The 27,588-nt window shown below is 41.8% G+C and overlaps 1 protein-coding gene across 2 annotated transcripts in view; it reads left to right on the plus strand.

The window, feature by feature from the left end:
- The window catches only part of ass1 (argininosuccinate synthase 1), a 96,743-nt gene that overhangs the window by 14,160 nt on the left and 54,995 nt on the right, over nucleotides 1-27,588 (plus strand). For both annotated transcript variants that reach the window (XM_033049101.1, XM_033049102.1), the window contains exons 3-8: nucleotides 1,254-1,322; nucleotides 2,607-2,795; nucleotides 5,831-5,887; nucleotides 6,917-6,991; nucleotides 20,907-20,977; nucleotides 21,746-21,776. In XM_033049101.1, the coding sequence (XP_032904992.1) occupies nucleotides 1,254-1,322; nucleotides 2,607-2,795; nucleotides 5,831-5,887; nucleotides 6,917-6,991; nucleotides 20,907-20,977; nucleotides 21,746-21,776 (492 nt within the window). The remainder of the gene's footprint in view (nucleotides 1-1,253; nucleotides 1,323-2,606; nucleotides 2,796-5,830; nucleotides 5,888-6,916; nucleotides 6,992-20,906; nucleotides 20,978-21,745; nucleotides 21,777-27,588) is intronic.

Genomic DNA, 27,588 nt, shown 5'->3' on the forward strand with positions numbered 1-27,588 from the left:
GGAATCTTGCATGGAACACACAGTGCTGGACTAACTCGGCAAGTCGGGCATTATCTGTGGAGTACATGAAGGGTCCCGACCCAAAACGCCATATAATCTATGTCCTCCACAGATGCTGCCTGACCCACTGAGTAACATGAGCAGCTTGTTCTACTATGGCCTAATTCACTTGCTTGCATCTTGCCCTTGGCTCCCTTGAACTCGTTCACCACGGACTCCTGTGCTCCAAGGAATGAAGTCCTAGCTTGCCCCACCCCCTCCCAATAGCTCGGTTCCTCGAGTCCTTGCAACCTCTTCGTAAATCTTCTCTGCCCTCTTTTCAGCCTTACACACCTTTTTTGTAGCGGGGTGATCACAACTGAACACAATTATTCAAATGTGGCCATGCCAATGTCTTGGCACAACTTGGTATGGGCAGGGGTGTTTCTTGGACGATTTGTCAGGTTGGATGAACTTTTAAAAGAATTTAAATGTTCATGGCAGAATGGGGGGTTTTTTCAAACAAAATAATACCTCTCAGTGGTTGAATGGAAATGCTCTATGAAGCAAGAGCTCCCTCTGGTGGCTAAGCATCTCTCTGTACATTCAATAATCGAGCGTCTGAGTCTACCAAGTTGGCAACATCGAGGACATTTAATTTAAGTTTAAAAAAATATATTGCGCTTGGTATAAATGGTCACAAAATGGGGTATCAGAGTTTCAAGTGCAGAGTTTCCATCTATTGTTAAAATTATTTGAGAAATTACCTGAAGAAATAATTTACTTGACTGGAGAAATTATTGGAAATGGGGACATAGATTTGGCATGGTGACTAATCATTCCTCTTATTCAAAAAAAATGAAATGGAGGAAATAGACTGGGGCTGGTAATTGTTACTTTAAATGAATAAATATTGTGAGAATTGGCAGGTGATGGTAGATTACTTGGCAGTGAGGATGAATCAAGGGTCTACAATCCTGAAAGGTGTTTCTTAAAGAAAAGAGCATGCGGTGCTTTTTTTTGTTAGACTCGGCAGTGGGAACATTAAGGAAAAGATTGAACTTGATGAACAAGACCAAGTGTCCCAGAAGGTGGCAGGTAGAGGGGTGTAGAAGGCATATTGGATAGTTGCCACCTTCATTTGCATCACAGAATACAGAGGCAGGGGAATTATGCTTCAGCTTTGGGAAGTAAAGGTTAAGTCACATCTTCGGACTAAGTGCTGTTCTGATTCATGAAGCGAAATGAACGATTCTTTCTTCCATCATAAACAGGCTGACGTGGGGCAGGATGAAGACTTTGAAGCCGCTCAAAAGAAGGCAACATCTTTGGGAGCTAAGAAGGTAAAATTAATGTTCACCTGTGGTCCAAAATAATTCAACTTGGTGCCTCCATCTACTTTGGCTTGATAGTTCAAGGATGTCAATGCTGAGCTAAGGCCCTGGGCTAGACTGTTACCTGTTTCTCTCCTCACAAATGCTGCCTGACCTGCTGAGTGTTTCCAGCATCTTTTATTTTTTTTGTTTCCGATTCCCGGACAGAAGGTTCCTCCGTGATGATGAGACCAAACCTGTGCAAATAAAACTCGTAATATTAGAAATACTCAGCAGATTGGGCATGTCTGTGGAGTGAGAAGCAGTTATCATTTCAACAGAAGGGTATCAATTTGATAAATCGATCAACCTATAACAAAAAGTGTAACTTTTTCCACAGACGCTGCCCGACTTGCTGAGTGCTTCCAGCATTTTCTATTTTATTTGACATTTCGGGGTATCTGCAGTATTTTGCTCCTCGGATTCCGAATGCCAACTTCCCAATGCCCTTGCCCATGGTACTGCATGATGTGTGGAAATCTGTGTTGCGGTGGAAGGAAACAGTCTCTGCAGGACCTTGACACAAGTTTGATTCTTCAGGAAATTCAAGCATGTATCAAGGAAGAAACTTATTTTACAAAAACTAAATGCTGGGGGAACTCGATGGACCAGGTGACATCTGGTCAGGTGACAACCAGGACCCAAAACATTGTCCATTCGCCCCACAGATGAAACACAGAATATCGGTGTAGGTGTAGGCCATTCGGCCCTTCGAGCCAGCACTGCCATTCAATATGATCATGGCTGATCATCCAAAATCAGTACCCCGTTCCTGCTTTCTCCCGATATCCCTTGAATATTGAAGGAAGAGGGGGGTGATGGTAGAATACTCGGAATGCTGCCTGACCCTCCAGCATTTTGTTTAATGTCTCTTGGTCAAGATTCCAGGATTTATTTTGTATCTAAAGTTCCTTTAAAAGTTGTGATTTAATGTTGAAATTGCACATTTTTTCAGAATGGAAACTCAACCATTACAAGGTCTGATGTTGATGCATCTTAATTCTGGATGTGATTTTTTTATTTTATTTTTATTTATTTATTTATTTATTTTTTGGATTCTGTGCCATTTCTTCTCCTTATTACTGGACGAATGACTGGAGTCCTGCTACAATGCAACGTTGAACGAGAGTGTTGAGCCTTGTGCTTAAAATGTTGCTCACACAAGTTGCGAGTTTAAATCTGTGCCGTGACCACGTTTAATTCTTTGACTTTTTTTTGTTGCATAAAACAATCCGTGCCGTGCTTTTGTTCCAGGTTTTCATTGAAGATCTGCGGAAGGAGTTTGTGGAAGATTTCATCTGGCCGTGGGTTCAGTCGAGCGCTGTGTACGAGGATAGGTACCTCCTTGGGACATCGCTGGCCAGACCCTGCATTGCCAAGGGTCAGGTCAAGGTTGCCAAGCAGGAGAAGGCTCAGTTTGTGTCCCACGGCGCTACAGGAAAGGTATGGTACCGGCAACTAAATTTGGAACTCTGTCCCTACTGAAATAAAATGACACTTTGCAGGAACTGAAACAGCTAATTACTGTAGAGGTACAGTAAGGAAACGGGCCCTTCAGCCCATCGAGTTTGCACCGACCAGCGATCACCCCGTATATCTAGCACTATCCTACACACTGGAGCCAATTTTACAATTTTTACTTGAGACAATTACCAACCTCCACATCTTTGGAGTTTGGGAGGAAATCGTAGCACCTGCGGGAAAACCCATGCGGTCACAGGGAGAACGTACAAACTCTGTACAGACAGCACCCGTAGTCAGGATCGAGCCTCTGTTTCTGGCGTTGTAAGGTGGCACCTCTCCCGCTGCACCACTGTGCCATTGTACCCAATGCAACAATACTGGTTTACTCCAGCTTTGTGTGTTTTACCCTCAAGATTCCAGCATCTGCAGTCTCTTGTCTCCAATACTGAACAGTATTCTGGCTGGGAAAAGCTTTGCATCTTGCCACTAGGTGGTAGTATTTGTCCAGTGTCAGACTAACTGGGCAGCATTTTACCAGGTCCTTGGATTATCTCTCCCTGGGCACCTACACAAGTTTGATTTTTTTTGGGGATTTTTTAAAATCTTCCTGGCAAATGCCACTCTGCCACTGATTCGGAATGTGGAATTGGAGGTTAATTGGTTTTTGCAACTTGCTCCCAGTATTTTGGGAGTGGATGAAAGATTAGCAAAGTATGGGTGTCAGAAATTATGGGGAAAGAGGCAGGAAAATTGACTCAAAGGACCTGTTTCCATGCTGCATTTCCAAACTAAACTGAAATTAGGAATATACCTTGCTGCACCTCTGGATATTTCCCTTCAGCGGAAGAATTGGAAGTCTTTAATCAGATACTAGGCTCGGCCCACTGAACCTGTTTTAAAAAAATATATTTACTGGGGTTTCAACAGCACTGACCTTACTGTGTGTTCTGGGAAAGGGAAAAGCCCCTGGAAGGGAAAAAGGTGACACCATAATTCCTAAAGGTTAAGTGGGTGATTGAAAGATTTGAGAGGTTAGTTGAGTGGCAGCCCCTCGCATTCCTTTATTATCTCAGAAACACTAAATACCTAATTGCGCTTCTTCATTAGTAACGGTCAACTTGACAGGAATGGTGTGTTCAGGTGTATGGAGTTAATGTTACATTTCTGCATTGACTTTGTAGATTAATTGGCCTCTATAGATTGCCTCCAGTGTGGAGGGAGTGGATGAGAAAGTGGGATAACATTGAAGTGAACAGGTTGGCATGGACCTGATGGGCTGAAGGACTGTAGCCACTCTGTATCTTTAAACAAAACTAAACTAAATATCTGACATCAGATCTTCATCAATAGGTGTAACACTAAATGACTGCTGTAAATATACAGATTGTTTTTATCTGTGCAGTTCAGCTATTTGTATCTAATCAAGGCTGCATAATAATACCCAGCCCACTGCCTTTGGGATTGTTTATCATTTACATTCTCCAAGGTACAAGCAGCACGCACCAAAGTGGCAGAATTCACTTTCTCCCTGACAGCCAACCATGTGGATATTCTTCTTCCACTGAAAGTCCAACAATACGTCTGCTCCATAATCATCCTAGCCAGGATTTTCTCCCCAAATGGTTAGTTGCTTTAAATTGGTTTGATCCAGTTTTGCCCAAGCAACACAATGTTAACAGGTCAGTCAATGTAGTCTGTCCAGTAATGAGATTGGAGCGGACTGTCCTGGAGCTATGGAGCGTTTTTTCTGAACAACAGAGTGATATTCCTCTGTCCACCCTTTTTTAATGGACACTACGACTCATTTGAAAATAAGAGGGTTCCCATCTGCATTTATGATGATGGACACAAAATGCTGGAGTAACTCAGTAGGACAGGCAGCTTCTCTGGAGAGAAGGAGTCGGGGACATATCGAGTCGAGACCCTTCTTCAGACCTCCAGGTCTGAACAAGGAGCTTGACCTGAAATGTCATGCTTGACTAAACATCTGGAATTTTTTTGAGGATGTACCAAGTAGAATGGATAAGTCAGAGCCAGTGGATGTGGTGTATCTGGACTTTCAAAAAGCCTTTGACAAGGTCCCACACAAGGGATTAGTGTGCAAAATTAGAGCACATGATATTGGAGGTAGGGTAATGACATGGATAGAGAACTGGCAGACAGGAAGCAAAGAGTAGGAATTAACGGGTCCTTTTTTAGAATGGCAGGCAGTGACTAGTGGGGTGCCGCAAGGCTCGGTGCTGGGACCCCAGTTATTTACAATATTTAGACGAGGGAATGTGACCTCCAAGTTTGCGGATGACACAAAGTTGGGTGGCAGTGTGAGCTGATATGAGGATGTTATGAGGCTGCAGGATGACTTGGATAGGTTGGGTGAATGGGCAGATGCAGTATTAATGTGGATAAATGTGAGGTGATCCACTTTGGTGGCAAGAACAGGAAGGCAGATTATTATCTGAATGGTGTCAGATTATAAAAAGGGGAGGTGCAACGAGACCTGGGTGTGCTTGTTCATCAGTCACTGAAAGTAAGCATGCAGGTACAGCGGGCAGTGAATTTAAGACTGAGATGAGGAAAAATGTCTTCACCCAGAGAGTTGTGAATCTGTGGAATTCTCTGCCACAGAAGGCAGTGGAGGCCAATTCGCTGGATGTTTTCAAGAGTTAGATTTAGCTCTTCGGGCAACAGGAATCAAGGGATATGAGGAAAAAGCAGGAACGGATGACTGAACGGCCTACTCCTGCACCTATATATGTCATCCATTCCTTCTATCCAGAGATGCCGCCTGTCCCGCTGAGTTACACCAGCATTTTGTGTCTAAACCGGCATCTGCAGTTTCTCCCCACACAAACAGAGTGAAATGCTGTTATCATACTACTAAATGTTTACCAAATTCACAACAATGACTTCTAGCCTAGAATTTTACCGCTACAATTAATCTTTGCAGGAGCTGCTTGGCAGTGAGCAGTATTTGTGGCTTTCAATGTATTTAACTTTACTTATTTTCTTTTCAGGGAAATGACCAGGTCCGATTTGAACTGACTTGCTATGCCCTTTATCCTGAAGTTAAGGTGAGAACTTTGTTTCATAATCTTTGCATGTATTTCTTGCAGCAAACTCTGTCATCATTACTCTTGCATAAAATTGTAATTATTCTGGAATGATTAATTAGTGTTTAGTTTTGATTGCCCTGCTATGGGAAACATGGGGAGAATGGATGTAGACTTAACATGAACCCAAGGGGCAACTTTTTCTACACAAGGTGGTGGATATATGGAATAGGCTGCCAGAGGTAGCAGTTGAGGGAGGGGACATTAAAAACATTGACAAGATATTTGAACTGGTGTATGGATGGGAAAGGTTTGGAGGGATATGGGTGAAATGCAGGCATTCCGACCACGTTGGCCTACTGGACTAGTCCCATTTGACCCTTGGCCCTCTTAAACCTTCCTATCTACATCTGTCTAAATGTCTGAAGAAGGGTCTCGAACCGAAACATCACCCATTCCTTCTCTCCAGAGATGCTGCCTGTCCCGCAGTGTTACTCCAGCATTTTGTGTCTACCTTTGATTTAAACCAACATCTGCAGTTCTTTCCTATACATCTGTCTAAATGTCATTTAAAAGACATACTTGTCCTCTCTTCTATAGCTTCCTCTGGCAGCTCATTTCCAACAAGGGCTGCCCTCTTGAATGGGGAAAAAGTTGCCATTGAATTCTAGTAGTTCTGCAATAGTCTTTCCAGTACCCAGCGTGGTGGTTTTTGTAGGACAGTGGTACAACTGAATTTTGCATTGCTCCCAATATTACCACCTGCTTGTGGCGTTTCATGCGTTTCCCTCTTGCAGCAACCCAGAGAGGTGTTTCAATACTATCACTTTTTTTTTTTTAACAACTTGCTGTAATGTTTTTCTTGAGAGCTTTGAAACGCATCTGCAGAATTTAAGATCTTTGTTCAACTTTCTGAGTCAGAAATATTAAAATTGTGTTCAGGGATAGAGTTTTCAGGGTTGTCAAGGTGAATTCAAGAACTCTAATTTTGCTGATTTGATTTTTATCAACTTTGGTCGATTCCTTTTTGCTTGTTTTTTCTGATCACAGATCATCTCTCCCTGGAGGCTACCAGAGTTTTATAATCGTTTCCTGGGACGCAAAGAATTGGCGGCCTATGCAAAGGTTTGTTGGAATGTTAAAATCAAATCATAAGATCATAAGTGATAGGAGCAGAAGGCCATTCAGCCCATCAAGTCCACTCCGCCATTCAATCATGGCTGATCTATCTCTCCCCATTCTCTCGCCTTCTCCCCATAACACTCCTTGCCCTGACATAAGGTCTTTGGAAGGACAGGCTTGGTAGGGCAGAAAGTGTTTAATTAGTGGCACAAAATGTGTGTGGGTGTCGGAAATCACAATGTTGGCTCCATTGCATTGGATGGCTGATGGGTACAATTGCCAGATAATATTGTGGGTTTAATTTAGTTTTGAGATACAGCGTAAAAACGTGGCCCTACAGCCACCAAGTCCGTACCGACCAGCGATTCCCGCACATTAACACGATCCTATACACAGGAGGGACAATTTACACTTGTGCCAAGCCAATTAACCTACAAACCTGCGCGTCTGGAGTGTGAGACGAAACCGAAGATCTCCGAGAAAACCCACATGGTCACGGAGAGAAGGTACAAACACCGTACAGACAGCAGCCGTAGTCGGGATCGAACATGGGTCTCTAGTGCTGCAAGTACATTAAGGCAGCAACGCTGCCACTGTGCCACCCTGGATAGAATGGGTAAACCACAATTAGGGTAGAGACTGATTATCAATATGAAGAAGAATCCCAGCCTAACACCTGCCATCTGTCCATTCCCTCCACGGAGGCTGCCTGACCCACTGAGTTTCTCCAGCATTTTTCTTTGCTGTTGCTTGTAACCTTGTCCTGCATCAGCTGGGCTAGTGGATCTGTGTGCTATAAATAGAATTGCCAAAGTTATTTCCAGTGCAAATATTGGATGGCCCACTACATACAAATACAAATGCCACAGTAGATGTAAAATTGTGTGTGCTAATGTGTCCACAATCTAAATTCATAGTTATTCCCTATGACGCCAGACTATTTATCATTTTTAGCAAATTCCTTTCATGTTAATTGAGCAAGTGCATAAATAAGCAACCTGCTTGTTTTGTCTAATATATTATGTTTTACTACATTAGTAAATACTCGACACAATTGTCACCAGCCCAACAATCAGCGTTTACACAAGAGATTTCTTTACAACTGTTAGATAACATGCTTGCAGTTACACTTCACGACCACACGGGGACAGGCAAAGCTTTTGGGAGAATGTGAAGCTTTTTTATGCAAGACAAGACTGAGAGTTAGTGGTGTGTTAGGGGTTTTTTTTTTTATCTCCCCACTGCAGGTTCAATTCCTGTAATCATACATAAATCTTCTATAATCATGTCAAATAACACAACCACATTATTCTTGATGGCTGTTGCACAAAAGCATGGATAGAAATGTCAACAGTGAATCTCCTGGCATGGTTTAAGTGACAGCAAACAGCTCCAGTGGATCATAATATTTGAATTCATCTATATTTTCTTGTACTCCTGAATCATTTCTTTATGCTGTGGAAATTCGGTACCACTTGTGAGCCTGGCAGCATTCTGTGATTTTAAATGTTATTGCTCCTAGTCCTATTTGCATGCAGCTTAAAAACGTGTTTAAAATATAAGCACCAGCCGGTTCTGATGTCGCCAAAGATAATAGAATATAAACTAAACAATTAAACTACTGCTTGTAGCCTTGATTAAGAGGACTGGGATGCAGATAATGTTTTTGTTGTCACTTAAAGATTTCATGAGTGTCCTGTTAGTTTATCTGTTCTAATGGTGTTGAATTGGTTTCTCTGGGGCATCGGAGGCTCGGGGGAGACCTGATCGAAGTATATTAAAATTATGAGAGGCATAAATGGGGTGGAAGGTCAGAACCCAGGGTGGAAGTGTCGAAGATTGTAGGGCACAGCTTTAAAGTGAGGAGGACAATGTTGGGAGGAGATGTGCCGGGCAAGTTGCTGTTTGTACAGAGTGGCAGGTGCCTGGGACATGCTGCAGGGGAGCTGATGGTGGAGGCAGATGCAATCATGGCATTTTGGAGATATTTAGAAAGGCACATGGATTGGCAGGAAATAGAGGTACACGGGTCACGTGCAGGAAGAGGAGATTAGTTGAACGTGGCAGCATGTTTGGAGTGGACATTGGGTTGAAAGGTCTATGCTGTTCTGTTCTATGCCTTGCCTTGCCTTCTATGTTTTGTACCCACCATCTATAACAAAACACATTAGGCTGAAACTATTTAACGTAATGTTGATCCAATGAAAATCTCCACTCAACCAAAGATTTTGCCTCGTAACTATTACAAATTTTATTTTGATATTGGTGCTTGGTTACAACAAATCCATCAATTAGCCCTCTTCAATTTATAAATTGTCCTGTTTTCTTGCCTCCACACATGCATCTATTATAAATATGATCTGCATTGTCATTGCACCTTTAGCTGTTTGCTACTTTAGTATAAATTAACCTACATGTGTTCAGTGCTCTTGTATCAAATGTCAACGTCCTTTAGCAACTATTCTACCGAAGAGTGTAATCTAACTTAATTAGCAAGTAACTAAAATTCTGGACATTTACAATAATGTTGCATATTTTTCTTTAGATGTTCCTCGCCCTTCATCTATTAACTGTTTAATTTCCAGTTTAAGATGAGTACTGGGAAAAATTAAGCATTTATTCTCGATGGTTCCCTCCACAAACCTTTTGTTCCTTTACCTGACAACATCTTGGTCGTTTGCCTTGGACTGAACTAAATGCTTCCAACGTTGTTCATATTTGACCCTGTTGAGATCTGCTGACCAAATACCTGCTCCATTACAGGGCTGGTTGCTTCCACTTCAGTAAAAGCACCTGTCACGTTTGCTATTGGGACTCTCATCCATGCCTTTGATTCCCCTCTGGTTGACTATTGCTCTGCCCAGACCATCCCACATACAAACCTCCCTTCCATTGAGTCAATTTATACCTCGGCAAGGCCAGCAGCATAATCAAGGACAAGGCTCACCCTGGACATTCCTCCTACTCCTCTCTCCCATCAGGCAAAATGTATAGAAGTGTGAAAATGCACACCTCCATATTCAGGACCATTTCTTCCCAGCTGTATTCGGGCAACTGAATCATCCTACCACAACTAGAGAGCAGTCCTGAGCTACTATCTACCCCATTGGTGACCCTCGGACTATCTTTGTTTGTATTTTACAGGCTTTGCCTTGCGCTGAATGTGACTCCCTTGTGTATCTATACCCCATATGGCTCGATTGTAATCACGTATCATCTTTACACTGACTGGCTAGCATGCAACAAAAGCTTTTCGCTGTACCTCGGTACACGTGACAATAAACTAAACTGAACATTACTGAGCAGACTGGCATTCCACTCGTCATAAACTAGGAAGTCTTTCAAAATTCTATTTGCTAATAAGTATCAAATTCCACACATCCAACATCCCTATAGGTGCTGACCAACACTGGCTACCAGTCCAGCTACATTCAAATTCTCCATGGCCTTGCACCTCTATTTCTGTAACCTCTGCAGCCCGTGACACTCCAGTCTGTGCACTCTTTACGTTCTAGCCTTGGGCATTCCTGATTTTCTTTGTTCCACATCATCTGCCAAGGCCCTGGACTTTGAAGTCCGTCACTGAATCCCTCAAAGTCCCCACATCAAAAGTTGCTCCTGAAAATGAACTACATTGACCAAGCTGACCCATTCTCCTCGTGTGGTTTGGAGTTGAATTTATTCAATTCTATAAAGTGGCACAATGTTTTGTGACTTGCTTTGTAACTAATATTAGGAATATAACACTTGCAGAATTTTAAATTAATTTCGATAAAATAGACTTTAATTCTGCAAATTAAAGTCTATTTGCAGACTTTGGAGTTACTAATAGGGTGCATTAGAATCTCTTGGTAGGAATGTTCAAGTTACAGAGAATAACCTCCTGGCTGTAATTTGTTTGATTATTATAAAATGTAACCACTTTGTTCTTGTTTTTTTGGCAGCTTTAGCCTTCAGTTGGTGCATTTCCTAAGCACTGTTCCGTTAAATAATGTTCCATTCGGTGGATATGGCGAATGCAGTTTTTTAGTTGAAGTTTATTAAAAAACGAAACATCATCAACCAAGCTGAACTGGTGGGCAATATTATCCTAATGCGTCGAAGGCAGTAGAGAGTAGAACTTCAGATTCACTGAGTAGAGGTGGATAAAGCAGACAATTAATGGGATCATTTGTTCTCTGTGTGGTGATTCAATTTTGAGCTAATTCTTATCTTGTGGTGTTTGCATTGACCAGTTGCATTACTAAATGATTCTGTTCTTTTCAGTGTAACATTATTGATTGTGGGCCATATGTTGTCAGGTTGTTGACAGCGAGCTTGTGCGGTGGGTGGGAGCGAGGGGGGAGGTGTGGGCCCTCATTAGGAGATGATTAGTGACATTTAAAGGAATGACAGCTGTAAGGGAATCGGTGTAGCAAGTAGATGGAATCTAATGTGGTTGAACTTAAGATAAATAGTGATGCACGAGAAAGTGTTAATGAGAAGGCTGGTTCAATCAAATCCACTTTTATGTACACAAAAGTTTCCCCTCCTAGAGTACTGGCGTGAAGAATTGCAGTTCGGAATATCAAGAGTTGTTACACTGGTGTTTTTAAATGTTGTGGCAGATTGAATAAACTTGTTTTCCGAGATTACATGGGGTTTATGAGGTTGTCCATCGAGGTGTTTAGAAGATAAAGGCATCAGGTGCTGTGGTAACATCTATTTAATCGTGTTAGTTGGTGGAAGACATAATAAAACTTATAATTAAAGATTGGATATCAAAATGAGGAAGAAGCTTCAAAGAATGGAAGAAATATGGAACACTTTTGCAGAGGGGCTGTAGATTCTGGGACAAATGGTGATGCTTGTAAAATTGAGATCGCTAGGTATGTGAGGGCATAGAAGATGGGGAGACGAGAAGGGCTGACGGTAGGGATTTGCCACAGTTTAATTTGGTGTGGGACTAGCCCTGGAGTTGTTCCTTTCAAAGCTACCCCAGCTGTGTGATCGCAGAGTAAAGGCCCAGGTGTCCTCCACATAACATCTTGCCAGTAAATTGGCTGAACCTCAAATCACTGCTGTCCTAGTTACCTCAATCAGACTGACGTCTCAAATACTGATTGGATTGCTGATGCTCCTGCTGTGCAGAGTGAGGTTATCAGCTTGAGACTAATGGGACCTAACTATGAATAATGTTGGTTCAAGATGCTGGATTAACTCAATGGTCAGGCAGCATCTCTGGAGTACATGGGTGACATTTTGGTCAGGTTGTAGTTGGGGTAGAAACCTAAAAAAGAGGTGGGGGTGAGAATTGAGGACCTATGAGTCTGGTTATGATTTTTTTTGTGTTTTGTTTTCCAATATGGGGTATGGCTTCACAATGGGTCATCAGTCAAGGCAATGAATACTGGCTGGTTCAACTCTGAGTACCTTAATGCAATAGGATTGTGCAACTGGATGCAAGTTCTGTTTCTAACGTGGCTTCAGTCGGTTCATAGCCGTACAGCACGGAAACAAGCCTTTCAGCCCAGCTCATCCATGCCGACCAAAAAGCCCCATCTAAGCTAATTCCGTTTGACCTAGATCTCTCTAAACCTTTAATATCCATGTACCTGACCTGGCCACTTGTACCATCGAACCTCCGAGTGGAAGAAACTGCCCCTCGATTCCAATTAAATCTTTCTCCTCTCACCTTACCCAATGATTTACATCTTGAAGCCAATGTGTAATTTCCAATAGAATCATTAACTGTTTACTAAAGTAAAGTGAGGAGAAATTTCTTTAGTCAGAGGGTAGTGAATCTGTGGAATTCTTTGCCACAGAAGGCTGTGAAGGCCAAGTCAGTGGATGTTTTTAAGGCAGAGATAGATAGATTCTTGATTAGCACAGGTGGCAGAGGTTATGGGGAGAAATTCAGGAGAATGGGGTTAGGAGGGAGAGGTAGATCAGCCATGATTGAATGGTGGAGTAGACTTGATGGGCCAAATGGCCTAACTCTACTCCTATTCCTTATGACATCATGACCTTGTAACTGTGAGCAAGATTGAGTTAAATCTCTTTGCCCTGAGTGGAGTTGGATTCTGATCGAAACATAAAGTGCTGGAGGATTTTAGCGGCTTGGGGAACAGCTCTGGAGGACATGGACAGGTGACATTTCAGGTCGGGAGCCTGCTTCAGATTGATAGTAAGGGGGGGGAGAAAAAACTGGAAAAGATGTAGGGGTGGGGAAGACTGGCAAGTGATGGTTGGATACAGGTGAAAGGGTCTTTGATTTGCAGATGGGTGGAGTAAGTGACCAACTGCTTCTTAGACAAATGACCTTGGGAGGAATTATTTTATAAAATTCTGCTGTGTATTAATTAAGAATCAATGGAAATTTAATTCTTCCCAATCAAAATATCCTTAAATTTGCTTTTGGTGTTGAGGAATTGAGATTGATCACTAACCCATTTTCTTTTGAGATCTTCATGTCAATATATAAATATACCAGAGTAGAAAATTAATAGCTGTGAATGTGATTTAGATAATTATTACTTGACTAAACTGCCAGAAATGTGGTTGGATCTGCCACTACACTATTTACTTTCTTATTTGCTGAAGATGTCATGATGTTATGACATTTTAAATTACACTGCGTGGTATTTTTCTATCTAGTTATCGCATAGTTGTAGCTGATATTGCTGAAACTGTGGCATTGAATTACTAAGGTTACAATGCACAGGGTGACAGAGTTGTGCAGCGGTAGAGTTGCTGCCTTGCAGTGCCGAAGACTCCGGGTTCAACCCTGACTATGGGTGCTGTCTGTACAGAGTTTGCACGTTCTCCCTGCGACCGCATGGGCGTTCTCCTGTCTGCTCCCACTTTCCAAAGACATGCAGACTTGTAGTTTAATTGGCTTCTGTAAAATTGTCCCTAGTGTACAGGTGACCATTGGTGAGTGCAGATTCTTGGAGCCAAAGGGCCTGTTTCCATGCTGTGTCTCTAAACCTAAACCTGCAAATGCTGAAGGTGGAACCTCTTCGACATTAGTATTTCACTATTCCTTAACTTCCCACAAAGTGGGAGTCATTTTCTGAATAAGCCAACATAATCCATTTCCTCTTGTCCTCTCTGCTGTTGGGCAAAGGATACAAAAGCTTGAAAACACCTATCACCAGATTCAGGGACAGCTTCTTCTCTGTCGTTACCCGATTACTGGACAGTCCTCCCTTAAACTAGGGTGCAGTCCCAATCTTCCAACCTACCCCATTGTAGACGCTGGACTTTTTTTGGTGTAACTGTAATGTTGTATCCTACAAAATGATATCCTGTACTCTGGTATTTTTCAATAGACAAGTTACTGTGAGGAGGGAAGAGAAGAGGTTTGTGAGTGAGGCAGGACAGGCCACTGCCGGTGGGGCAGGGAGGGGTGTTGCCATCCCGGCCGTGTCATTGACTGACAGGAGAAGAGACCAATCTGCGTGGCACTGACTGAAGGAATCTGCGCACGCGCGGTTTTCTAAGATTTTTAAACCTCAATAACTTTTACAATATACGGCCGATTGGAAGGAAACTTTTTGCACTCGCGGCACATGAGAACAGTGAGTAACTTGGCGAAAATTTGTAGCACTATCGCGTACCGTTTTTGCGCAAATAGCAAAACCCCCCAAACCGGAAGAGCACAAGATCAGAGTTTTAGTTATGTCTAGATAGTATAATTTGATTTGACTGGATAGCACACAAACAAAAGCTTTCCACTGTATCTCGGTATAAATGACAATAATGATCCAATACCAATGTGATGATGAGAAGAATGTGTAATTGTCCCCAATGCACATGTTCAAGTCACGGATATAATGATCTTTCATTTCTGGATTGAAAGTTATAAGAAGCCCTCCCAATCCCCAAACTGAAGATTCCAAGCATGAATGTTATAGCATTGATAATGAGGTAGATGAAGGGATGCTTGAATGACGTTTCCACAGTGTATGGATGTTTACAAGAGGAAAAGAGTTGACGCAGTGGTGCCTCATTGCATTTTAAGTTATAATGTTCAATTCAATATGCAGATTACAGTACATTGGAAATTTCCTGCCATAAGTGCCTGTCTGCAGCAGTATGACACAAAAAAATCATAATACCCTTGAAGAAAATAAAATTCGGGTTTAGAATACAAAGGATTTGTGTCAGCGCCAAATTATAGTGCACAAGTTGCTTTGATAGACTTGCACAGCCTATAAATGTTCCGTGGGCATCTGACAGCAAGTTGATACCAATGTGATGATGAGAAGAATGTGTAATTGTCCACAAAGAACAGACAGACATCTGGCACAAGCCACCAACCCTATCCCTTTAAGCAATCCTATGAAAAATGTACAAAGTCTAACCCAATCTGTTAGAATTTGAAATCCCAAATTACAAGTGAATTGGAGAAGGAGAGATGGACTAATTTGAAAAATGAGAGTTTTTTTTAAACCCAGGATTTATAACGTCTGGAATAAAACGGCACATTCGTAAATGTTATTTTGCTGTTCTAGAGGGAATGTGGTTCCATTATTTTTGGTTTTGATTAAATCCATGCAATAATGAATATATTCCACAGAAATGCTCTGATTTAATATTGTCGCATTTGAGGTTTCAAAGGTCTTTTATTGTCACGTATACCGATTAAGGTACAGTGATATTCAAATAAATTTACCAAGATACAGTGGGAAAACTCTGCTATCAAATCATACTATACACCAGGACAATGATGCCGTACGCGAGTACAACAGATAGAGCCGAGGAAAGTGCACAATATAGCACTCCAGTAATATAGCATTATGGTCAGAGAAAACAGTGTTATTGCATTACTGTTAGAGGAAAAATACAGCGTAGGAAAGTTGCCAAATATTAGTAGTTTCAGTTTTTTGCTTTTTCCTAATACTGTCAAAATGATCCCGTCTTTGTCAAAGAAATTTTCAACTGTCGTATTTGCATTTCTAGGGTGTCATTCTGTAATACCACAATACATTTGGCCTAAATGAATTAGACTCTTATCTAAAATAGATACAAAATGCTGGAGTAACTCAGCAGGACAGGCAGCATCTCTGGAGAGGGGAATGGGTGCCGTTTCCGGTCGAGGCCGTTCTTCAGTCTGAAGAAGGGTCTCGACCCAAAACGTCACCCATTCCTTCTATCCAGAGATGCTGCCTGTCCGACTGAGTTACTCCAGCATTTTGTATCTATCTTCGGTTTAAATCAGCATCTGCAGTTCCTTACTAGACTCTTCTCTATATGGGAGTACAGTATCATAACATTGCAGAAGTCAAAGCCAGTGTTCTGGGGAAGTGAGTAGGGATCCCACTGTGACAGCTAGACTGTCCTAGTTCACCTTGGACAGTCTGTCTGTGTGTACCACCAGACCACTAATGCAATTGATTCACGATCTGTCTCCTTGGTGCAGAAACATTAATGCAGTTTTGTCAGCACAGTGGTGGACCTGCTGCCTCACAGCGCCAGAGACATCAGAGATCGATCCTGACCTTGGGTGCTGTCTGAGTGGAGTTTGCACGTTCTCCCTGAAACTGTGTGGGTTTCCTCCTTGTACTCTGGTTTCCTCCCACATCTCAAAAGACATGTGGGTTTGTAAATTAATTGGCCTCTGTAAAATTGCCCTTCATATGTACGGAAAGTGGGATAACATAAAACTAGTGTGAATAAATAATCAATGATCGGCATGGACTCGATGGGCCGAATGGCCTTTCACATTGTTTAGTTTAGAGCTTTGTGTCTCAAAACTGTCTCAGTTTAGAGACACAAAGCTTTAAACTAAACAATGTCCACACCCTGTGAATGGGGAAAAAAAGACATCTTAAATATAATTTGGGAATATAAATAGTTTCCATTTATTAAATTACAGTATTGCCTATTACACTATTGTAAGTTGTATCTTTATACATAATCTTTTAAAATATTAAATATCCATGCAGTGCTGCAGGTAGTGATACAGATACAGTTCCCTGCCCCTTATAAAACCAGGGACAAAAAAATGACACAAGAAATGTGTGGTGGGTGGGCGGGCGGGCAGGCGTGTTGGCATTCTAAATGAGCATAAATAGGTGGGGTGACTAGTAACCGTCTTGGCCCAGACTCTATCCGTGTGGATATGAGACCACCTCTTCGGGGTTGTACCCGGTGCTAATGATAACAGCCCACTGAAGCTAAAAGGCATTCAATGAAAAAACAACCTCTTGAAACCTAATGAACCATTCAGTGGCTTGGCTGCTCAAGCATTAACAATTGCTCCATCTTCTTGTGACATGAGGAAGGCACTTTGTAACAGTGGGTAACCTGTTGACATCACGCTGGTACAAAACTGCTGGGGGGGGGGGGGGGGGGGGGGAGGCAGAGGGTTGGGGGTTGCAGAGTGCAGAGGAGGTGAAATCGGCCCAGGTAAAAGTATCAAGTAAATAGCTGCTAATTAACATGTATTGTTCAGGAACAATAGCGCGCAACTTCATTTTGACTAACTACAACTCATTAACAACTCATTAGCTACTAATGGCTTTATCTTCATGTTTTTTTCTAGAACAGATCTATAGGATATTTACTGACAGCTGCAGTTTATAATAGGAGTGAATTGATGAGTGTAAACGACCCATAACGGCAAGTGAGTTATACAGTCTTTCAAACTCTGAAAGCCACTGAAGCTTGAATCACGAGCCACTCTTGTGCTCCTGTGGTGCAGCCACTGCCATAGACTACATAGTGCCTCCGACTGATCATCTAAAAAAAGACACAAAGTGCTGGAGTAACTCAGCACTTTGTCTCACACTGAATTACTCCAGCACTTTGTCTTTTTTTTTGTAAACCAGCATCTGGGCATCGTTTCGGGCAAAGAAGGGTTTCGGCCCGAAACATTGCCTATTTCCTTCGCTCCATAGATGCTGCTGCACCCGCTGAGTTTCTCCAGCATTTTTGTGTACCTATGAAATAGTTCGGTTGTTCTTATCTTGTTGCAACTTTGTTACAATATATACCTTTAATGTCTCCTTTACTGGGATTAGGTTTAGATTAGGGTTTGCAGCCTACTCTCATTATTACGGACCTCTTTATTATTGATTTTGGATTTAGTGTAAGAAGCATCCCCACAATCATCGGACTCTTCAGACCCTTAAGAAAGTCTGTCTCTTAAGGGCCTGTCCCACTTACGCAATTTTTTTCGGTGACTGCCGCTGCCGGCACCCGTCATAGTCGCAGCAGGTCGCCGAAAATTTTCAAAATGTTAAAAATCCAGCGGCGACCAGATAAAGGTACGACTCTTTGGGCGACTACTCACGACCATACAGGCGTCAAACCCCTGTTTCTTAGTTCCGACTGAGGTAAAGTGGTTTGTCATTCTTTTTATTGTTGTGCAAATTCCACTTTAAGATACAGAGAACTCTGGCTGTGACATCTTTCTCCTCTGATCTGAACTAAAATGCGAGACAAAAGTGCCGATAGTTGAAAGGATAAATGAGTGTTTTCAATTTAAAGTGTATATGTGCCGGAGAAGGAAATCACTTTTCTGCACTGTATGCACCTCTTAAAAGCAGATTTCTTCCTCTCTGTGAGAACAGCTTATTACTTGTGCGATGTTTGTCCAAGATTGGTCTATTTCTTTCTTGTGATATCATTTCTGCCTGCAGTAATATGGAGCATCCTTAACTCTAAGATAATTGAGAGTCACGGTGAATTGATAGCAGGATATGTACAGGCGTGATGTCTCCTTGATGGCCCATCTTTGAACATTGTTTAGCTTCTGATTTTACGGTATATCTGCACGTCGGCACTAGTTAATGTCATCGCTCTGCTAGTCAGCGTGGCTGCTGCAATCTTCCTTATTTTGAGGTTCAGTTTTCCCTTCTTAGAAATACTGATCCCTCCCCATCCCTGACGGTGAGAACATTGCTCACTGTTGCAGTAGATCTGGGCAATAAAGGTGACTAGGAATCCATCCAGAGCAGCAAGGATTGTCAGCAGCATTAGTGCCTTAGACTGCCTCTGAACCCCATTCCATTTGAAGTCAAACAGGGTTAGCATAAATGTAGACACAAAATGCTGGAGTAAGTCAGCGGGTCAGGCAGCATCTGTGGAGGGAAGGAATGGGTGACGTTTCGGGTCACGACCTTCTTCATAGCCTCCTTAGCATAAAGGTAAGCTGGGTCAGAGACTCTGGTGAAGGGTCATGTATCTGTACACTTACCATGTTTCTATACACTATAAATAGATCGATTGTAATCATGTATTGTCTTTCTGCTGACTGGTTAACACACAAAGGCTTTTCACTGTACCTCGGTACACGTGACAATAAACTAAACTGAACTGGTCTCGACCCGAAACGTCACCTATTCCTTTTATTCAGAGATGGTGCCTTACCCGCTGAGTTACTCCAGCATTTTGTGTCTATCTTTAGCATAAAACAAGGCATTGGAGGAACCCGACACGTTAATGGCCTGCCCCACTTGGGCGTCATTAACACGGCAGGCCGGCAGTGACTGACGCGCGACAGTCGTGCAAAAATCGTCTAGCAGTACGACAGTCGTGCGCTTTGCTCATGAGGGCCCTGCTTCTTTTGGGAGCCATTGCGATGTTGTTCGTACTGTGCTGTTATTTTAGTACGATCTCCGTGGCAAGGATTTTCCCAGTGAGATTTTTTTCAAAACTCGGCGCGCTTTATACCTGGCGATCACGTGGTGCAGCGTTCAAATGGCGAGCCGATGGCGTACGCGGCGACGCATGGTTATGGACGTTGACGTACGGTGACGCATAATAAATTAGCATAGGCAATGTTCGTGCATCACCGTGCGTAACCATGCGTTACCATGTGCTACACGTACGCCATCAGTACGTCAGCATGCGCAAGGGATACGTCACACAGGTGGCGCAATAGGGAAGCACCGCGCGTTACCGTGTGTCACTGCATACTCCACCACGCCTCGCCACGCTCCAACCAATTTTTAGGATGTCGAGTAAATGACGCACAAATGACCCTTTAGGCAGCATCTGTGGAGGGAATTGGACGATGACTTTTTGGGTCGGGATACTACTTTGTACTTTATTTCCTCCACAAAGTGGTTTGTTCAAGATTCCAGCATCTCCTGTTTCTTGTGTCTCTAACTGGATTAGCATGATCGATTTGGGATAATTTTTAAACAGTACAAAAATTCATTGACCATTCGTGACGTAAAAGCTCTGGCATTCATGGCTGAGTCTGATAGTTTCACCACCAACCAAAATTGCTGCAGATCCCGTAATGAGTTCATAAGTTCTTGGAGCAGAATTAAGCCATTCAGCCCATCAAATCTTTCTGCAGAGCTTTTCTACAAAAAGAAATTCAGTGGAAACTTCACTCAGGTGGCAGTTTGCATCTTAACTGGTGGTGTTGATGTTGCCAATGGTATTATTACAGTGAAGGCTAAGTTTATGAGGGAGAAAAGTGTACAATGTACTTGATAAGTTAGATGAAGTAGGTGTATGGATCGTGAATCTTTCCACAAATCATGTTAGTTTGCAAATACTATACTTGTGCTATAAATACTGTGGAGTAGTACTTTTTGAAGTTTTGGGTTTGTGCACTTCAGACACCAACTGCACTTTAAAACACTGCTAACACCAAATGTACTTTAAAATGAGTGATGGCAAGGAATGACAAACGATATTCAATTTAAAAAAAACTGGATTGAAACTCGATGAAGCTCCTTAATTATACTAATTCAATGCACAAAGTAAAAGGTTATTCAAGTGCTAATATCAAAAGTTTATAATTCTTAAATGCTTTGTAAAGAAGACAAATTTGAACCTGTTTTTTTAAAATATGAGCAGTTTAATATTTCTGCGGGTGGGGAGGAGTTTTTTGTAAAGTATGTTTTTGCTCTCAGCATCACTCCATAGCACGCGCCAGTTTATGATTTCTTGAATTCTGTTTTCCTTGCAGGACCATGGCATCCCTGTGCCTGTTACTCCCAAAGACCCTTGGAGTATGGATGCCAACATCATGCACATCAGGTAAGAAGCTGAGTACGGAATGGTGAGGTGAAATTGATGGTGAATAATGTTAGTTTAGTTCAGAGATACAGCACGGATACAGGGCCTTCGGCCCTCCGAGTCGGCACCGACCAGCGACATTAGCACAAACCTACACACATAACCCAGAACTTAGACCCCAGTGGCATATCCATCTGGTTTTAGAATACCCATCTGGTTTTAGAAAGAGAAAAAAAAAAATCCAATTACAAATGTGAATCTATGGTCGCAAGTACTTGGTATTGGTTTATTCTTGTCACTGGCTTATTCTTGCCACGTGTAACCAAATACAGTGACAAGCCTTTGTTTGCATGCTATCCTGTCAAGTCAAATCATACTATACATGAGTACAAACAAGCCATGCACAAGTACAACAGGTGGTGCAAAGAGAAAAATATCCGTGCAGAATATGGTATTGCAGCATTAGTTCCAAAGAAAATGTCCAGTGTCTGTAATGAGGTAGATTGGAAGATTGAAACTTCACCCTAGCTTATAAGAGGACTGTTCAGTAGTCTGAGATCAGTGGGGAAGAATATGTTCCTGACTCCACCTAAAATGCATGAGTTTGTGATTCCAATAGCGACCGGCATGCATGTACAGGACATTATTCTTTCCAAAATATTATTATTTTTATTTTAACCACTGATAACTGATTTATCATTTCAAGTATTCGTCATCATAATGCATTATCACTCTTGCATGGTAAATTTTTATTCTTGCTGTTTACTTTGATTTTCTGTTTTCCCACAGCTACGAGTCTGGGATCTTGGAAAACCCCTGGGTAATATTTCATGACCTTGAAATACTCTCAGTTATGCCATTAAGCTTATAAAGTGTTATGTGTATGACCCATAATTTGAAATTTCATGGGTGTAGGGGGTGAAATGGCAAGGCCAAGCCCTAGTTGCATTATCATCTGTGTTTTAAAGCTTTTTATTGCTGCCAAGATCAATGGGGAGGGAAACGTTCTGTGTGACATTGTATTGTACAATGTCACATCCAAACAATAAAGAAGCAATTAGACAGATGAGCCACATTCACAGAGGAGCGCTTCATAGTTGCCAGCTTGCAGCAGTGGTTTCTCTCATTGTGAAATGTAGGGTCTTGTTTGATCGAAGGTCATGAACTAATACAATTTTCGAGGCAGCAGCATCCAATAAGCTGGCTTTTTCCACTGCCATTAGCCATTTTCCTGTCTACTCTACAGGCTTTTATCTGTTTTTACTATCATGTTTACTCATTTATATTAGAGAGTGGGTGGGTAAGCTGTTGATGGGTTTTGTATCATCAGGAGGTATTTTGCAGTAATGAAACTTTGCATGAAAAATTTACAAGGTTAAAACTGTCATTAAATGATGTAACGTGTTGACTCTTGATTACTAAAGATACAAGGCAAGGTTTTGAATCCGTATCCGTGTGTGTGTGGCATCACTTTTGGAGCACATTGTTTAAGATGTGTTTATGTTGATGCAGAGTCTAGCTTGAGCTGATGATGCAGCGTTAAACTTCAGGTTAATGTCATCCCAAACCTGAAATGTTGTTGCCTTGATTTGCACCAAAAAGCAATATAGTCTAATGTAGGGACAAGTTCCCAACCTGTAACTCACGGAAATGCTCAACTGCATCTTGCATACCCACTGCCCCATTCGTGGGTGACAATTGACATGCTACTTTTGTGAATTTTAAAAAGTTGGCATCAATTGTACTTTTGCCGATTTTAATAGTGCGATTTTAATAGAAAGGTTTCCAACTATTATATTGTGAAGTTTTTCCCATAGATAGTCAATACAAATTCCTTTGTCAGCTATTTTAATGGAAGCATCAAGCGCCTAATGGGTTTAAGTATGCTTTATACTATAACTCAGTTGCTCCAACCCAATCTGCAGACTATTGAGGATTAAGTTGAATATTACCTTAATTGATTTTTTTTTTTTGAGGACACACTCATGCAAACGCTGGCTTTGGATTTTCTAGCTTGTGTTTAGTTTAGAGATACAGCACGAAACAGGCCCTTCGGCCCACCGGGTCCGAGCCAACCAGCAATCCACGCACATTAACGCTATCCTACACACACTAGGGACAATTTTTACATTTACCAAGCCAATTTACATACATACCTGTACGTCTTTCAAGTGTGGGAGGAAAATGAATATTTCAGAGAAAACCCACGCAGGTCACGGGGAGAACGTCCGAACTCCGTACAAACAGCACCCATAGTCGGGATCGAACTGGAGTCTCCGACGCTGCAAGCGCTGTTAGGCAGCAACTCTACTGCTGCACCACCGTGCCATCCTCAAAATCTAAAAATCAGACAGCATTTCTGCTTCTGATGTCTGCCATCATTATTGGCGCATGTACAACTATGTTGGATCAGATGCCCAGAATAATCTACAGACAAATATCATCCCTGACAAGGACGACTCAGTGGTGTAGATGGTAGAGATGTAGCCTCATAGCACCAGATACCCGGGTTCGATCCTGACCTCTGGTGCTGTCTGTGTGGGTTTTGCATATTCTCCCTGTGACCATATGGGTTTCCTCCAGCATTTTGTGTTTGCTCAAGATTTCAGCATCTGCAGTTTCTTGCATCTCTGTCCTTAATGCTGCCCTGCTTGAAGATTTTGTTTGAGAAGGATTACTTATTTTTAAACTAAATCTCCTTCCCCCACCTGGTTCCACGAGCCTGAAAGACACACCCTACACCATTTAGGTTCTCCTATCTCCACCCCCAGTTAATTCCATCTGCCCATCATCCTTCCCCTGCTTGGTTCCACTTGCCCCCCCTTCCAGTCACTGTGTGTACTTCCCCACCTGGCCCTCAGTACTGGTCCATTGGGTCAAGTCTAGACTCCACAACCTGCGCCACCTTCAGGCTGCCTCTGGTAACCACCAGCGCGGGGAGCTGGAGTGACCCAAAGAACAACAGAATGGATGATCATAGCTCCACATAACTTCCTCCGATAAAAGTTTTCACCACTTGGCTTTGATGAACAACTGCCAAGTTTTTTTTTCTCCGACTGAAACCATCACTGCTACATACTCAAACAATCGGAACCTGACTTCTGAAGGACTGAAGGTAGACACAAAATGCTGGAGTAACTCAGCGGGACAGGCAGCATCTCTGGAGAGAAGGAATGGGTGACATTGGTTAACAGCTGAAGAACTGATGCTTGTTGAGCCCATTATTTTTATTTTGTTGGAACATGTTTAGCAGTGGGGCCATGGCATGTATTGATTAACTTCTTGTTAATTTGAGTTTTACACCAAAACTGTGCCTAGTATATTTCTCAATGTTGAAACAAATAGGTACAAGAAGGCCTATGATATGCTCTGCCTCATTGGTCTGAGCATTGACCATAAGAGTCAAGAAATCATGATGCAGATCTATAAGACGTTAGTGAGGCCACATTCGGAGTCTAAATGCAGTTTTGGTCACCCCATTACAGGAAAGACGTGGAGGCTTTGGAGAGGGTACAGAAGAGGTTGACCTCATCTCCATTTTACTAGGATGCTGTCTGGATTAGGGAGGTATTATCTAGAATGAGAGCTTGGACAAACTCTCACTTAATGCCAGAGGCTGAGGGAAGATCTGACCGAAGTATATAAAATGATGGGACATTGTGAGCTGAAGGGCCTGTTCTTGTGCTGTACATTTCTATATTCTGAGCGTTCGGTAGATAGTTGCCTATACAGTTTTTGTGAGCTGTGGTTCAGTTCTTATTGGTCTTAGTTTGCGATCAACAGGTCAACTAAATTTGTGCCGCTGGAAATATTGAATTTTTTTAGAATTGTGCATTCTAAATTTGTACAGTTTAAGTGTATTTTCAATGATCAAAAGTCCTGCTCTGATCTATGCTGTTTGTTCATGACTGGTGAAAAATAATCAGCATAGCCACTGACTATAAAACAGTCCTGGAGAACATCTTAATTTTTTTTTTTTAATGCTGGAGTTACATAATTTAATTTAATGCAAAGGCAATTGTACATTTGAAAGTTATAATTAACAGCTAATCATAAGTACAAATTAATAGTTACGTTACTATTAAATTGGAGAAATTGCAGCATTTGCTGCTGGTGTTTGTATCAGGATTTAGTTGATTTTGGAACAAAGACATTCCATTAAATCATTTATAATTTTATCAACACAGTTTTAAAAACTAGAGTTTTAAAGTTTAAAGCAAAAACGCAAACTTCTTTGATCAGACCAGTTTCCTTTGCAGTGGGACTCTAGGCATCCCCAGAAGGCTAATAGTGGGGAGTGGTACTAAGGGGAATCTGTTCTCAATGTGTGCACTGGCGCAACAAGAACATTTGGCTACAGAGAATTGAAAGCAGATGGTATAACCATTTTCTGCTTTTGTGAGGCCGATTGAAGGGCAATGAGGCAGCTAATGTAGAAAAAGATAGAAATTTACTTGCTTTAACTTCATGCAGCACCCTGAAAGACTTCATTCAGGCCAAGCTCAACAATATCAAGCGATTGAATAAATGTTATCAGCATCGATAGCTCTACATGATGGTTTAGTTCACGGCCCATTTGCCTCCAATTTCTTCTCTTCACTCCTTTCTGGGTAGACTTTCTTCGGATTCTGTGAGGCTGACATTGCAGTCTGGCCTCCTACAGTGCGGACTAAATGGAACGCAGTGATACAGTGTACAAAACGATTTGTTTTCCTGAGCTGCAGCAAGCGGAACACCGAGCAATCAAGGAAAGCTGATCGAGCAGCAGTATATTTTCATTTTAAGAAGTAGTTGAGGTCAGATTAAAATGAGAGACAATCTGAATCTTTCTTTCGATGTTTGGTAAAGAGGAAAAAATAATTTAAAGTCAACTTTCTATATGCAGGAAGAAACTGGTTATTGTGTTTGAATAAAATACATATATATATATACAAAGCAAGTTCAATATGTTTCAATTTAGTATCTTTCAATCATTTTAATTTATTTTGTTGCACGGCAGCATTAACACTACAGTTAGCAGTGAAGATGATGGAGTGTGTGAGGTTCATTAAATAAAAATTTGGAGTGAGTCACTAAATATATATATTTTTTTTCCCCCTGGCTTTATTGCCATTCTGTGATATTAAACATTGCTTAAGAGCCATTGCATAATAATTTTACTTGGGCGTTCCTGCTGCAATCTGTAAAATAAAATTAATGGGAATCGCAACGTGATCTGATGGGTTCGGATTAAGTTCCAGAAATCTGAATTTTCCAAATAAGATCGAAACGTTTCTCTTGGTGTCTGACCCATAACACTGATACACTGACATATTGACATGTACTTGCTATAACTGCCTTCCCCCTTCTGTATTTTTATATTTAATTAACTACCAATACCTCGGGGGGAGAATCATTAACACCGAACACAAATGTGGTGTTTTTATAACCGTGTAAAAATGTCACTAACTGAAATGTGGAAGTGCCTCAAGTTAAAGTGTACTATGCAGATTACAAGATGAATGTGTAGGAAGGAACTGCAGATGCTGGTTTAAACCGAAGATAGACACAAAATGCTGGAGTATCTCAGCGGGTCAGGCAGCATCTCTGGAGAAAAGGAATAGGTGACGTTTCGGGTTGAGACGCTTCTTCAGACCAATGTTGACTTAGAACACCACTAATTAGCTTTACAGTTGAACGATACTTTTTGGGGCATAAAAGTTAGAAAGAGATTTAAAATTGAAATTATGCTCTGAATCATGAACTTTGATTGTTCTCATTCTATGAAGTAGTGCAGAGTGTAGCTCTGACCTGTTAAGTTGACCTGTTAACCTGTTGGGCAATGGTCCACGGAAGTCGAGAGAGGTGGGAGAAAAAGCCATTCATTGAAATCTATCTGCTTTCCTGCTGCACACTGTAATTGCATTCCTACCCTGGTCCCTATCCATGCATTTCCTTTTAACTTCAATTCAATTTTCGTCTTGTATATGTCGTGGTGAAGGCCTTGTGAATATGGTTGTGAGCTTTCACTCCAAGTCTTTCTGATAGTACTTCCACAATGCAATGACACTGGGAGTTGCAGGATCCAGACCCCGTAATAATAAACAAACAGCGGTTGCATGTTGGAATTACAGAAAGGGTATGAGGTTTTGGGGAGGGTGTAGAATTAGTTTGCCAGAATGTTGCTTGGATGAGAGAATGTCAAAGATTAGAGAGCATACCTTTAAGGTGAGAGGGGTAAAATTGAAAAGAGATGTGCAGGGCAAGTTTTTGCACAGAGGTGGGTGCCTGGAGCACACTGCCAGGGATCGTGATACTATAGTGGAGGTTACGAGGCTTTTAGATAGGCATATGGATATGGCTATTTCCTTCGCTCCATAGATGCTGCTGCACCTGCTGAGTCTCTCCAGCTTTTTTGTGTACCTTCGATTTTCCAGCATCTGCAGTTCCTTCTTAAACATATGGATATGGAACATTGGGTGTAAGTGAATTTCTGGTCCACAATGGGCAGTCAAGGATAGGTTGTTAGACTGTTGTTTTGCAGATGCTGACTTTATGAGCCTGTCCCACTTACGCAACTTTTTCGTAGTTTGCTTTCATTGCTTATAAAATACATCTGGGGAAGAGCTTGAAACAAATATTGCATCCATCTT

Source organism: Amblyraja radiata, chromosome 32 (assembly GCF_010909765.2).
Source record: "Amblyraja radiata isolate CabotCenter1 chromosome 32, sAmbRad1.1.pri, whole genome shotgun sequence".
Lineage (NCBI taxonomy): Eukaryota > Metazoa > Chordata > Chondrichthyes > Rajiformes > Rajidae > Amblyraja > Amblyraja radiata.